This window comes from Chiloscyllium punctatum, chromosome 37 (assembly GCF_047496795.1).
Source record: "Chiloscyllium punctatum isolate Juve2018m chromosome 37, sChiPun1.3, whole genome shotgun sequence".
NCBI classification, from domain to species: domain Eukaryota; kingdom Metazoa; phylum Chordata; class Chondrichthyes; order Orectolobiformes; family Hemiscylliidae; genus Chiloscyllium; species Chiloscyllium punctatum.
This window is the reverse complement of record NC_092775.1, coordinates 56,249,282-56,262,288: the sequence shown is the minus strand read 5'-3', so window position 1 is coordinate 56,262,288 and position 13,007 is coordinate 56,249,282. Positions and strand designations below refer to the sequence as shown.

The 13,007-nt window shown below is 42.4% G+C and overlaps 1 protein-coding gene across 2 annotated transcripts in view; it reads right to left on the bottom strand.

Annotated features, from left to right (window-relative positions):
• Positions 1 to 12,866, bottom strand: part of bcl2l1 (BCL2 like 1) — a 34,002-nt gene extending 21,136 nt beyond the window's left edge. The window contains exon 1 of one of the 2 annotated variants that reach the window (XM_072556862.1): positions 12,281 to 12,866. In XM_072556862.1, coding sequence (XP_072412963.1) covers positions 12,281 to 12,754 — 474 coding nt within the window. In that variant the 5' untranslated portion in view covers positions 12,755 to 12,866. The remainder of the gene's footprint in view (positions 1 to 12,280) is intronic. The other variant, XM_072556863.1, reaches the window with a different exon arrangement.
• Positions 12,867 to 13,007: the final 141 nt, after the last annotated feature.

Below are 13,007 nucleotides of genomic sequence, written 5' to 3'. Positions count from 1 at the left end.
CCTCACCAGTGCTTTTATTTGATACTCTTCACTTTCATTCAAATTCTTCTATGACATCAGTCTGAGCCATCGAAGTAGTGTGCACTTCTGGGTTTAAGACTAGCCCTCACCATAACCCCACCATCACTGGCTTACACTCCGCTTCCCAACATTCATTCTCCAATTCACCTCCTAAACACAAGTTTCAGAAAGTTCTCAAAATCTTTTCTTTCTACCATGTCATCAGCTACTTGTTCTCAGCTTTACTCAATTCTTACTGATCAAATACCCACTTGTGAGCAGCTCAAAGTAATAGATGTCTTGAAAATTACATACAGCACAAGTGGAAAGAAATTGTTTCCATCGGCACACGAGTAAAAAGCTAGAGATCACTTCTTTAAAACAACTGAACAAGGAGGCAGAGGCAAAATGAGGAAAATTCACACAATTCAGGAATGCATTGACTGAGTCATGGAGGAGGATTCAATTAAGGGCGTTCACAAGGGAACTAGATAATTATCTGAATTAAGATGATTTGCAGGACTATGGGAAAAAGGTAGGATTTGGGACCAATTAAGTTTCTCTCTCAGTGCATTTATAAACATGACAGGCTAAATGGCCTCCTTCCACATTGTAAACATTCTGACTTTAGTGAGGCATCCTGGAAAAGTTCATTCAACACGTCGGAATGAAGCCTAATTGTTAAGCATGCAGTAACAGTCTTAGCAATCTAAATGATACAAGTCAGTAGTAAGAGTGAATACCATAGTAATGGGATGACATGCTCAATGAGTCAGCAGCCTTCTCAGAACCTGAAAGTTCCGATACAATCCACACATTCCAGTTTCCAAAATAACTCCATAATCACATTTCACTGTGCAATTATTTGCAGTGCTCAGCTCCCTTTGCTAAGCGATCGTTCCTTAACCCAAGAATGGAGTCAACCTGGCTGCTAGCCTGATACTTTCAAATTATCTGATTTGGCCACTTGAATGATACAGCACGATTAAATTAGCATTTTGTAAATTACTAATGTGAAACTGAGCTTAAGAACCAATAGTTATTTAGGCAAATTATTTTTTTAAAATCTCAGTAACAGCACCAACATTATAGACTTCTACTTCCTGGCTCTGTCAATTACAAAGGTTACAGGGTATTCTCCTTGAAGACTTGTCATCATCATCTACTTATCCACAATGACATGCACGCAGTGATTCTCACCAGCAAACCAGAGATCCTAACTCAGTGACATCTAGGGTCAATTAAACACCCAAAAAGAAAACTAAGGTCCTCTTCCAACTGGCTGCCACAGCACAACACAGACAGCAGAGATCAAGCGAATCTTTAGAAAAGCATAGAGTAAGTAGGAATGTATTTAAAAGGTAAATCACGAGGGCAAAAAACAGACCCAAGACAGCTGTGGCAAATACAGTTAAAGGAGAATCCCAAGGGATTTTACAAAAACATTAAGGACAAAAGGGTAACTTAGGGAGAGAATACAGCCCCTCAAAAATCAGTCTATGTGGAACTGCAGGAGATGGGGGAAGATACTAAACAAGTATTTTGCATCAGTCTTTACTATGGAGAAGGTCATAGAAGGTATAGAATATGGGGAAATAGATGGTGACATCTTGAAATATGTCCATATTACAGAGGACGAGGTGCTGGATATCTTAAAATGCATAAAGGTGGATAAATGCCCAGGACCTGATCAGGTGTACCCTAGAATGCTGTGGGAAGCTAGAGAAGTGATTGCTGGGTCCTTTGCTGAGATTTTTGTTTCAAAGAGAGTCACAGCTGAAGTGCCAATAGACTGGAGGTTGGCTAGTGTGGTGCCACTGTTTAAGATGGTAAGGAAAAGCCAGGGAACTATAGACCAGTGAGCCTGACGTCGGTGGTGGGCGAATTGTTGGAGGGAATCCTGAGGGACAGGACATCTACTTGGTGGAGTTTTTTTGATGTAGTAAAGAAGAGGATTGTTGAGGGCAGATCGGTGGATGTGATCTTTATGGACTTCAGTAAGGCATTTGACAAGGTTTCTCATGGCAGACTGGTTAACAGGGTTAGATCTCATGGCATACAGGACAACTAGCCACTTGGACACAGAACTGGTCCGAAGGTAGAAGACAGCAGTTGGTGGTGAAGGGTTGCTTTTCAGACTGGAGGCCTGTGGTGTGCCACAAGATCAGTGTTGGGTCCACTGCTTTTTGTCATTTATATAAACTATTTGGATGTGAACATAGAAAGCATAGTTAGTAAGTTTGCAGGTAACACCAAAATTGGAGAGGTAGTGGGCAGCGAAGGTTTTCTCAGAGTATAACTGGATCTTGATTAGATAGGCCAATAGGTGAGGAGTGGTAGATGGAGTTTAATTTACATAAATGTGAGATGCTGAGTTTTGGAAAGGCAAGTACAGGTAGTACTTATGCATTTAATGGGAATGTTGTGGGAAGTGTTGTTGAACAAAGAACTTGCAATTTGGGCGGCATGGTGGCTCAGTGATTAGCACTGCTGCCTCAGAGCACCAGTGTCCCAGGTTCAATTCCAGCCTCAGGCAACTGTGTAGAGTTTGCACATTCTCCGTGACTGCGTGGGTCTCCTCCGGGTGCTCCGGTTTCCTCTCAGTCCAAAGATGTGCAGGTCAGGCGAATTGGCCATGCTAAATTGCCCATAGTGTTAGGTGCATTAGTCAGAGGGAAATGGGTCTGGATGGGTTACTCTTCGGAGGGTCAGTGTGGACTGGTTGTGCTGACGGGCCTGTTTCCACACTGCAAGAAATCTAAATCTAAATCTAAAGTGCAGGTTCCTTGAAAGTAGAGCTGCAGGTAGATAGAGTAGTGAAGATGGCGTTTGGTATGCTCGCCTTTATTGATCACAGCATTCAGTATAGGAGTTGGGAGGTCATGTTGCAGCTGTACAGGACATTGGTTAGGCTACTGTTGGAATATTGCATGCAATTCTGGCCTCCCTCCTATCGGAAGGATGTTGTGAACTTTGAAAGTGTTCAGAAAAGATTTACAAGGATGTTGCCAAGGTTGGAGAGTTTGAGCGACAGGGAGAGGTTGAATAGGCTGAGACTGTTTTCCCTGGAGAATCAGAGGCTGAGGGGTAACCTTATAGGAGGTTTATAAGGTCATGAGGGGCATGGATAGGCTAGATAGACAAGATCTTTTCCCTGGGATGGGAGGAGTCCAGAAGTAGAGAGCAAAAGCTTATGGTGAGAAAAGAAAAGATATAACAGGGACCTAAGGGGCAACTTGGAACAGATACCACAAAGCACTGGACAATTACCGCCAGTGGCACAGAATTCACCAAATCGAAATCTCAACAGCAGAGACCCCTTTCAAATCAACATACCCAGCATCAAAAGGTCACCTGCACAAGCCATATTGTATGTCATATGCCTGACACTGGGCTTCCAAAACAAGTGATCAACTCCCAGATCAGTAAAACATTAACATCCTGAAAGAGATCAAACAAGTCACTGGCTTATGATTGACCAAACTGGAGTCACTTCATTCAGGAACGCACTGAACACATCAAGAAACTTGGCAGGGAATTCAGGTGTCTGGGGAAGCAAACAATTCTACAAACAAGTCATCCATCCCAACCCTTAAAGCACCACCTGCCCTTCACATGGTAGAGTCCGCAGATTGTGGAGTCATCAGCCATCTGAAAATCCATAAGCCAGAGTGAAAGTAAGTCATCCCAGATCCAGAGGGACTGCCAAAGATGATTCATTGACTGGCTCAACATATATTAAGCTGGTACCAGAATTGGTTCACAAAAATTAAACAGTAGCTCACATTTAACATACTAAAATGCACATAGCTTGACACCTAACCACATGGCGTGATCAGGTCAAATGATCAAAAGCTCTCATAAGTAGTAGGTTTTAATTAATAGCATGAAGAAGGTAAGTGAAGTGAAGAGATTAGGGTAAGAATTCCAGAATTTGGGGTCGAAGCAGTGGAAGACACAGTCAGAAATGGAGAAGCAATTAGAACTGAGAATACTCAAGAGGCCAGAATGACACTAATGCAGGTATTGTGAAAGTGAAGAAGATTTCAGAGAATGGAGTGGTTAAGGGCAACATTATGAATAGATTTGAAAACAGGTGTGAATTTTAAAATAACTATAAATAAAGACGTTAATGATGCAAAGTAAAAGAATGCTAGTAAGAGAAGGTAAACTTTTTTAAGCATCAAAAGGCAAATAGTCCAATTGATAATTTTCTAATCAGTGATAACATACATTTGCCAGAATTAGTAATGTTAGAACTTATTCTAGCTGTAAACATTTCACACATCTCTCAGAGTACAACGGGATCTTGATCAGATGGGCCAACGGCCCGAGGAGTGGCAGATGGGAGTTTAATTTAGATAATGAGAGGTGCTGCATTTTGGGAAAACAAATCTTAGCTGGACTTATACACTTAATGGTAAGGTCTGAGGGAGTGTCGCAGTACAAAGAGACCTTGGTGTACAGGTTCAATGCTTCTTGAAAGTAGAATCACAGGTAGATAGGATAATGAAAAGGCGTTTAGTACATTTCCTTTTTGGTCAGAGTATTGAATAGAAGAGTTAGGAGATCATGTTGTGGTTGCACAGGACGTTGGTTAGGCCACTTTGGAATATTGTGTGCAATTCTGGTCTCCTTCCTATCGGAAGGATGATGTGAAACTTGGAAGGGTTCAGAAAAGATTTACAAGGATGTTGCCAGGGTTGGCAGATTTGAGCTATAGGGAGAGAATGAATAGGCTGGGGGTGTTTTCCCTGGAGTGTTGGAGACTGAGGAATTACCTTAGAGAAGTTTATAAACTCATGAGGGGCATAAGAGGGTAAATAGACAATGTCTTTTTCGCGGGGGGGGGGGGGGGTGGGGGGGGGGAAAGAGAAATAAAAGTCCAGAACTAGAGGGTGAGAAGGGAAAGATATAAAAGGGACCTAAGGGGCAACTTTTTCACGCAGAGGGTGGTACTTGTACAGAATGAACTGCCAAAGTGGTGGGAGATTAGTAGAATTGCAACATTTAAAAGGCATCTGGAAAAGTATATGAATAGGAAGGATTTGGAGGGATGAGCTAGGTGCTGGCAAGTGGTACTAGATTAGGTTAGGATATCTGGTCGGCATGGACGAGTTGGACTGAAGGGTCTGTTTCTGTGCTATACATCTCTATGACTCTTTGTCCCATTTCCATGAATCTGATAGCAGTTTTAAGATAAACACGAATCTTAATCAGTCTGTGAGACAATTGACTGGAATGTGAAATCTCAATGCCAATATCCTGCTCCTTCAACTGTACAAGTAATCATATTATTTGAGAATCAGGGTTCTAAAATGGACAGAAATCTAGCCATTAAAGTCAAAACGTCCCTTTGAGGCCAGAGGTCAAAACAGCATTTTCAAGTCATAATGTAATTTCAGCTGTCATTTGGGAAGATAATTGCTGAGTTGTTTGCTTACCACCAGCAGAGAGAGGGAGAGAGAAAGGAGGATGCCTTGGGAAGAGGTCTATGACATCACAGGCATGGTTACTAACATTGTTTAAGCAGTCAGGGCTGGAGAGACATGTGAGGCACTTGGAGGGGAGAAGAAAGCTCCAAAAGGAGAAGGTTATGGAGGGGCCAGAGAGTAAGGCATCCTACAAAGATGAAGTTTAAGGAATTGACATTAAGTAGCAATGAGCTGAATCAGTAATTTGTTTTCAGAATCTCGGAAAACAACTGAAAGGAATGGCATCCAACAAACCTGAAGAAAGTTTCCAAACAGAAAGGATTACCACTGTGCCAGCTGAGCAAAAACAGAGGTAGGGGTGATTTTTCACTACAGTTTGAGTGTCTTTAATAGAAATGCTGAGATAATCCTTCCTGATGTTTGTATTGACATTCTTCCATTTTTCTAGTCTTTTTGTTGTTTAGTATAATGATTTGCATTTATTTTGTTTAGTGAAATATTATCCATGCTTTTTTGTGTAACAATTTCTTGTTTCTTTTTCCAATTACATTGGCAGCATCATGTGAATATATACAGAGAGTGACCTTCACAAACCAAAAGAAAAACTATGCTCCATGAAACCAGATTTCACTCTGGGATTTGACTTGCTCAGTAATGACATCAACTGGGATTATAACAATATCATTCTGACACAGGAACCAGTACTGACAATTACTAAAATGGCTGTACTCGGTGCATGTAAACTCTCAATAAAAGAGAAGGATATTCCAGGCAGTTAACATACAACTGCTAACCTACCTAATGCATAATCAACTCCAGACCATCGCCAAACTGTTCTGCTTTTGCAAAGGAAGTTAACTTGCAGCATGCTGTGTCCAGTTTCAATGGCCACAATCTACAGTATAAAATTTGCCATAGAATCCATAGTGTGGAAGCAGACCATTTGGCCCATTAAGTCTACACCAACTCTCCTAATAGCATCCCAACCAGCTCCACCTTACCTTTGTAACCCTGCATTTCCTATGACTAACCTATATAGCCTGCACATTATGGGCAATTTACCGTGGCCAATCCACCTAACATGCACATCTTTGGACTGTCTGAGGAAACCCATGCAGACAGGGGGAGAACATGCAAACTCCACACACACAGTACCCAAGGGTGGAATTGAACCTAGGTCTCTGGCACTTTGAGGCAGCAGCATTAACCACTGAGTCACCATGCTGCTCCCCCATGATTGGTTTTAAACTGCCAAAAAGACCTCTCACATCTGTGGAAAGAAGAACAGCGCTCAGCACACAAGAAGCTGCTGTGAATTTGAAAGGCAAATCATTAAGAGGTCCCATCTCTCTCTGCAGTCTTGGGGAGGAATCACAGTGTCCACCAGTATCTATGAAACCCAGTGTGACTGGTGGGTACTGCAGGATACTAACCATATCAATTATAAGTTAGACTATGATTAACTTTTATTTGTCTATATGATTGCACATTTTGTGTCATAGTAGTGTTAGACCCTCCTGAGTTAACTGGTCCACTGCAAAATAGTGGAAATCTGTCCCTCCCATGCTGCGATTAAACATACTGGACCAGTGTAAATTATAACTAGAATAATTGTTCAAAAAATTACGTTTCCAAAATCAATATCCCTAACTTTGACCAGTTGAGATCAGTATAATTCTCAGAACAAACTGGCAACATCCTCAAGGTAGCCAAGAATCTCCGGGTTCTTATTATCACCTTGTTGTTCCAGTGGAGACACAGCTGTTCCATTATTACCTGGATTGATAAAGCATCATTACCAGATGACAATGTGTGATCCCCCCTCAAAAGGTACACCTGGATTTACGCTGCCTCAAGCAATAGTAGAGAATGGGCATCTGCTACAACGACACCGTATTGCTTAAAAGCTCAAAGCTACGAAGAGTAGAGCTTTGTCATGTATAAAAGGTAGCTGTTCTTTGCAAGTCAGTGTTACCTGAAAAAGAGGTAAGAAGCTGGTAATTCTGTGCAATTTTGAAAGGTGATGGCTTAGTGGCATTATTGTTGGATGATTAATCAGGAAACTCAGCAAATGTTCTGGGCACCAGGTTCAAATCCTGCCATGGCAGATGATAGAATTGTATTTCAATTTATTTTTTAAATCTGGAATTAAGAATCTAATATTGACTATGAAAACATTGCCGATTGTTGGAAAAACCAATCTAGCTCAGTAATGCCCTATAGGAAAGGAAATCTGCCATTCTCACATGCTCTGGCTGACATGTGAATCCAGACACTCAAATGTGATTGACTGTCAACTGCTCGCTGAAGAGGCAGCTGGGGGAGGCAATGTTAGCCAGACAGCCAGCGATGCCCATGTTCTGTAAGTGAATAAAAGAAAAAGCATTTAGAGTCCTATGCCTTCAACAGCTCTAAACAGGGCAAAGGCATAGCTGTGCTCAGACTACCAGAATAATAAAACAAAAACAATGATATCATCATATATAACACAAATAGTAAAGCAGGATAGAGAGGAGGATACAACAAAGGGAAAGAGGTTCCACCACAGTGGCTAGGTTAGAGAGGAGGGGAGCAAAATGGATATCATTCACTGCTGTCTTCTGTCTTTGAAAATGTTTAAATGACCTGATCTATTCAGTCAATGACTGGCAATCTCACCGTCAGGAACACAAATTAACTGAGCAGTCTGTGACACTAGTGAAATCAGAATAGCAATATGACAGGTATCAGGAATAAGGTAGGAGGGCGACAGGAGTGCTGTCAGCTGAGATGCTACATCTCAAATGGTTATTTCTTCTGCTTCATATTACTGAGCCATTTTAAAAATATGCTATTCTCATTTCATCATCTCTTGTTAGAACAGTGTTAAGCTCAGGAGAGGTCATCTGATCTACCATGCCTTTGCCTCTCATTGTACAAACTGCACTGGGAGGCATTCTAATCAAGGAGTCAACAGATGAGACAATGATGTGCAAAGTTAATGGCTAATAGCTGTAACTAATCTGATGAGCTTTACTGGTGAAATTTCCCGAAACACCCAGCTAGCAGAGGAACAAAGATAGCCCTGACATCATCTAAACTACCTATTTACAGACATACACAAAATAAGAAAAAAAAGGATGTGATATTTAACAGGGAGTACTTTGCAGATCAGAAACTAGCTTTGGCAGAAGCAATTGATGTTTCAGGTCTTGGTCTTTCCTTGGCATTCCAGTGGACATGTGACTCGATTGGTCTTTCAATTACAACATGACAATATGCAGAGGAAAGCTAATTCAATTACCTCACCATGCAGACGGCTGGTCTAACTCAATTGTATGAGTCTGAAAACCTGTAACGATCCATACAAGCCTGGGTATGAAGAAACAAGTTCTGTTTACCCATAATACTTTGGCCCCTCTGAGATCGCAGCATTTTTTTTTTACAATTCAGAACCCTTTTACATTCCTGATTTTTAATTGCATGGTCATCCCTTCAATGGTCATCCCTTCAATTTATTGGTCCTCAAGGTAGGCATTTCTCTCCCCACAGCAAATAGCTCAATTCTGGACTCTCCAAAGTCGTTCCATCATCCATCCATCATTGTAGGCACAAATCAGCTTTTGTGTGACTACCCTCCACTTACGTGGATGGTTCCAACAATATTTGATTGGCACTCTTCACTAATGACACACAGCAGTAGAAATATGTACCACCTACAAGGTGCAAGATGCAGTTGAGGCTTCTTGAAAGCATCTTCCAAAGGCATGATCTATCCTATTGTACCTCGAAGGATAAGGACACCAAAAACACAACCACCTGCAAGTTCCCCTCCAAGCCACACATCACCCTGACTTGGAATTATGTAACTAGTCTTTCATTGCCACTGAATCAAAATGCAAAACTGCTTACAGCACCATGAGTGTACCTACACAACACAGGTTACAGAAGTTCAAGGTGAAAGGTCATCAACACCTCAACGGCACTGTGGGATGTGTAATAAATGCTAGCTGAATCAGTGATGCCCAACAGAACAAAAAAAAATCCCTCTGCACCTATTCCTTAATTTGGGACCCTGCTTAAACTGCTCTAACCTGTCTTATTCAATGAGGCTACATCAAATATTGTTTGATAATACTGTGTAAAATGCTTTTGCACATTCTAAATGGTGAAGGCACTAATAAATACAAGTTGTTGTTGAAGGGGAATGCATCATCCTTTAACTTACTTTGTGCTAATTCTAGTCTAATGTGTACTGAGGTAGGCAGAAATGAGACATCTTTCAACTATTCCCAAAGCTGACTTTAATGAAATTTCCTTACTGCATTGACTAACTGTGACAGGTACATAGCAATTACAATTACACATTTTGTCCTTTTAACCTAGGATTTACCTGGGGGGAGGAATTTGAATTTTGTCTTGCTGCACACACTTGAGATTACAGGTCTGGGCAGCACTTGAGGTAATGAATTAAAAATAACATATGGCAAGGCTATTTGGAATTTAAAATCTACTTGATCTGCTGTTCCAGATACTAATACAATAACATAGCTAATGTAACACCACCCTAGCGAGACAGGTAGCAGCTGAGTGGAAAATTTCCACCTCATCTCAATAGCAATGTGTAGCAATGGAGATTGAAATTCACATGTTCGAAATTGCACAGCAATCTCAGTCTTAGAAAGGTTTCTACAGATCAGTCTTCACACCAGTCAGCTGCTGAGTACAATGGATTAACATTTAAAGAGATGTGACAAGAATTGTACATGTATTTCAGATTATACCAATTTAAACGCCACAGTCCTACTCTTGCTCCAGGCTTCAGGCCAAACACATGACAGGCTCTCGAACAAAGATCAGCAAGGTTCCTCTCTTCAGGTCTACAGAGATGTGTGTTACATTCTAGTCTTGGAGGCTACCTTAAAAATTAACTTTGCCCTCCATTAATTCACATATTTCAAATTGTTTGATACATTACCTCCAATAAAACACTTGGTTAAGTAGTTTGGGACACAAAGGTTATAGCAGGCTTTACAGAATTGCAATTCTGTTTTTCTGATCAAAAGAGATAGAATTACTGTAATTTATGACTAATTCAGAGCACAAAAGCCTATTTGTCTCATCATTTCAGCGCTATTAAAAAGAGCTCACCAACCTGAACCCACATTCCAACTTGATCTGTTTTTAATAGTGATGCATGTGTTGGACTGGGGTGGACAAAGTTAAAAATCACACATCAGGTTACAGTCCAAATGGTTTACTTGGAATATAAGCTTTCAGCGTGCAGTTCCTTCATCAGGTAGCTCAGGAAAATGATGACGGAGCAGCACTCTGAAATCTTGCACTTTCAAATAAACCCATTGTGCGATTTTCAAATTTTGTTTTTAATAGGTTATGGCATTTCAAGTGCAAACCAAGTGCCTTTTAAATATGCTAAAGGTTTGTCTCTATTTGCTTTTCAGGCAGTGAATACTAAATCCAGCCAAGAAAATTATTCCTCACGTTTTTCCTAAAACCTTTTACCAACTAAATTACAATGATCTCTAGTTTCTGTTGAGGGAAATAGTTCCTTCCCATCCACTCAATCTAGACCCCTCAATTTTTTTTCATCAGAAGTAAATCTTCCCACTGCTGTTCTTATTCCAATGAAAATATTTCCAGTTTATCTAACATTTCCTCATAGCTAAAGTTCTCCACTCCTAGCCACACCCTTGTAATTCTTCTCTGTGATCTCTTGATAGTTATTCGCAGAACTGTACATAGTGCTCTGCTGAGGTCAACCAGAACTTTATACAGCAGAAGCAAAATCTCTCTCTCAAACATTTTACACTGGATAATAAGGAAAGCATTCCATACACATTAATTTTATTAACTGTTTCTTTCCCCCAAGATATGTGGAACATACTCAAAGTCCCTCCATTCCCACAAACTACACAAAATCATACCAGCTGTTATCATTTCTTTACCCTCTCAAAATTTAGCACCTCTCATTTCTCCAGATAGGAATTTTGTTTGTCTACCTGACCAGCATGTTGCTATCTTAATGCATTCCACACATTTCTCACTCATGCCGCTAATTTAAGGTCCAAGAGATCACGGATTGAAAATTTCTCACCAATTAAGGACATGCTGTTTAGAAGAGCCAATGTCAAACCAGCCCACAACACTAAAACAAATTAGTTAGGAGTTTATATACTCTAAAGAACTAAACACTTCTGTCCTATTCTAAACCAGACTTCAACTGGGTGTAAGAGCTTGGGTTTAGCTCTCATACGCTTTCAGAAAAATGCTAACCAAAATAAACTGTCAAAATCCTTCTCACCACACAGCAGAAACTCCCATGTGGTACAACATGAAATAACAGTACAACTGAGCATCACAACAAACTAAATTCAGAGTTAACATTTTCCTAATTTAACAAACTCAGATCAAATCAACACCACCTTGGACATAGAATCGCAGAATCATACAGAACATAAATGGATCGGTCTACTATGTCTGCCAGCACCCTAAAAGGAGAAGTCAGGGCCAAATACTCATGTTGGGGAATAGAGTTAAGGATAAGGGGTCAGACTCTCTATGTAGCAGAAGAAGGATTATAGGGCTACGGATTAAGAGTCTGAAGGATAGTTTGTTGAAGGATAAGAGGGTAAGGGATTAGAGGTCAGGTACTCCATGTGGAGGGTGAGGGGTTACAGTGTTAGGGGTAAAGATTCAGATACCATGAGAGAGATTGCTGAAGGGAGTACAGGACAGCAACCCACAGTAGAGGGTGAGGGGTTTGGGGTTAGAGCTAGGGGTCAGGTACCCTGTACAGACTGGGACCGTGCAGGGACCTGGTGGATGGAGTTGAGTAGAGCTCTTACCCAGCCACCGTGCTGCTGGATCCAAGGCTCCAGGTTGTTCTCCAGGTAGGTACTCATCCAGTCGGCGATGCGGGGCACCAATGCGCCCATCTCCTTCTCTGCGCTCTCCACACTCAGCGCCGCCCCGAAACAGAAGAAAGCCACCAGGCGGCCCCAGTTAACGCCGTCACGGAACAGCTCGCCCACCACCTGTTCGAAGCGCTGGTACGCCGTGTCGGGGGTGACGCGGAGCTGCGCCGACAGGTCGCTGAAAGCCCTGCGGTAGCGCAGCTCGAACTCCTCGGCGGCGTCCAGCAGGGCCTGGCGGGCCCGCTCAGCCTCGGGCCTGCCGCTGCTGTACACGGCCGCTCCCGGTTCGGGCTGTGTCCCCAGGCCCGCCGCTCCATTCTGCTCACAGAGCCACCGCCAGTTGTGGCCCCTCTGCGACAGCCTGTAACGGAGGAAATCAGTGACCAGCTCCCCGCTGCTGTACATCCTGCGGCCTCGACACCCTCACGCAGCCGCCGGCATGACGGACACCAGAGACTCACGACCTGCCCACCCCCCCACACAGGGCCAGGGGATCAGGGGGCCACACCCACTGACACCAGAGCCCCGCCCTCTATCCGGCCAGCGCCAGCTCAGATTCCCCGCCCACGTAATAGGCCCCGCCCTTCGCCGCGCCCCGCGCCGGCCCCGCCCCCGCGCTGTCTGCCCGCACCGTCGAAGCCCCGCCCACTGCGACCTC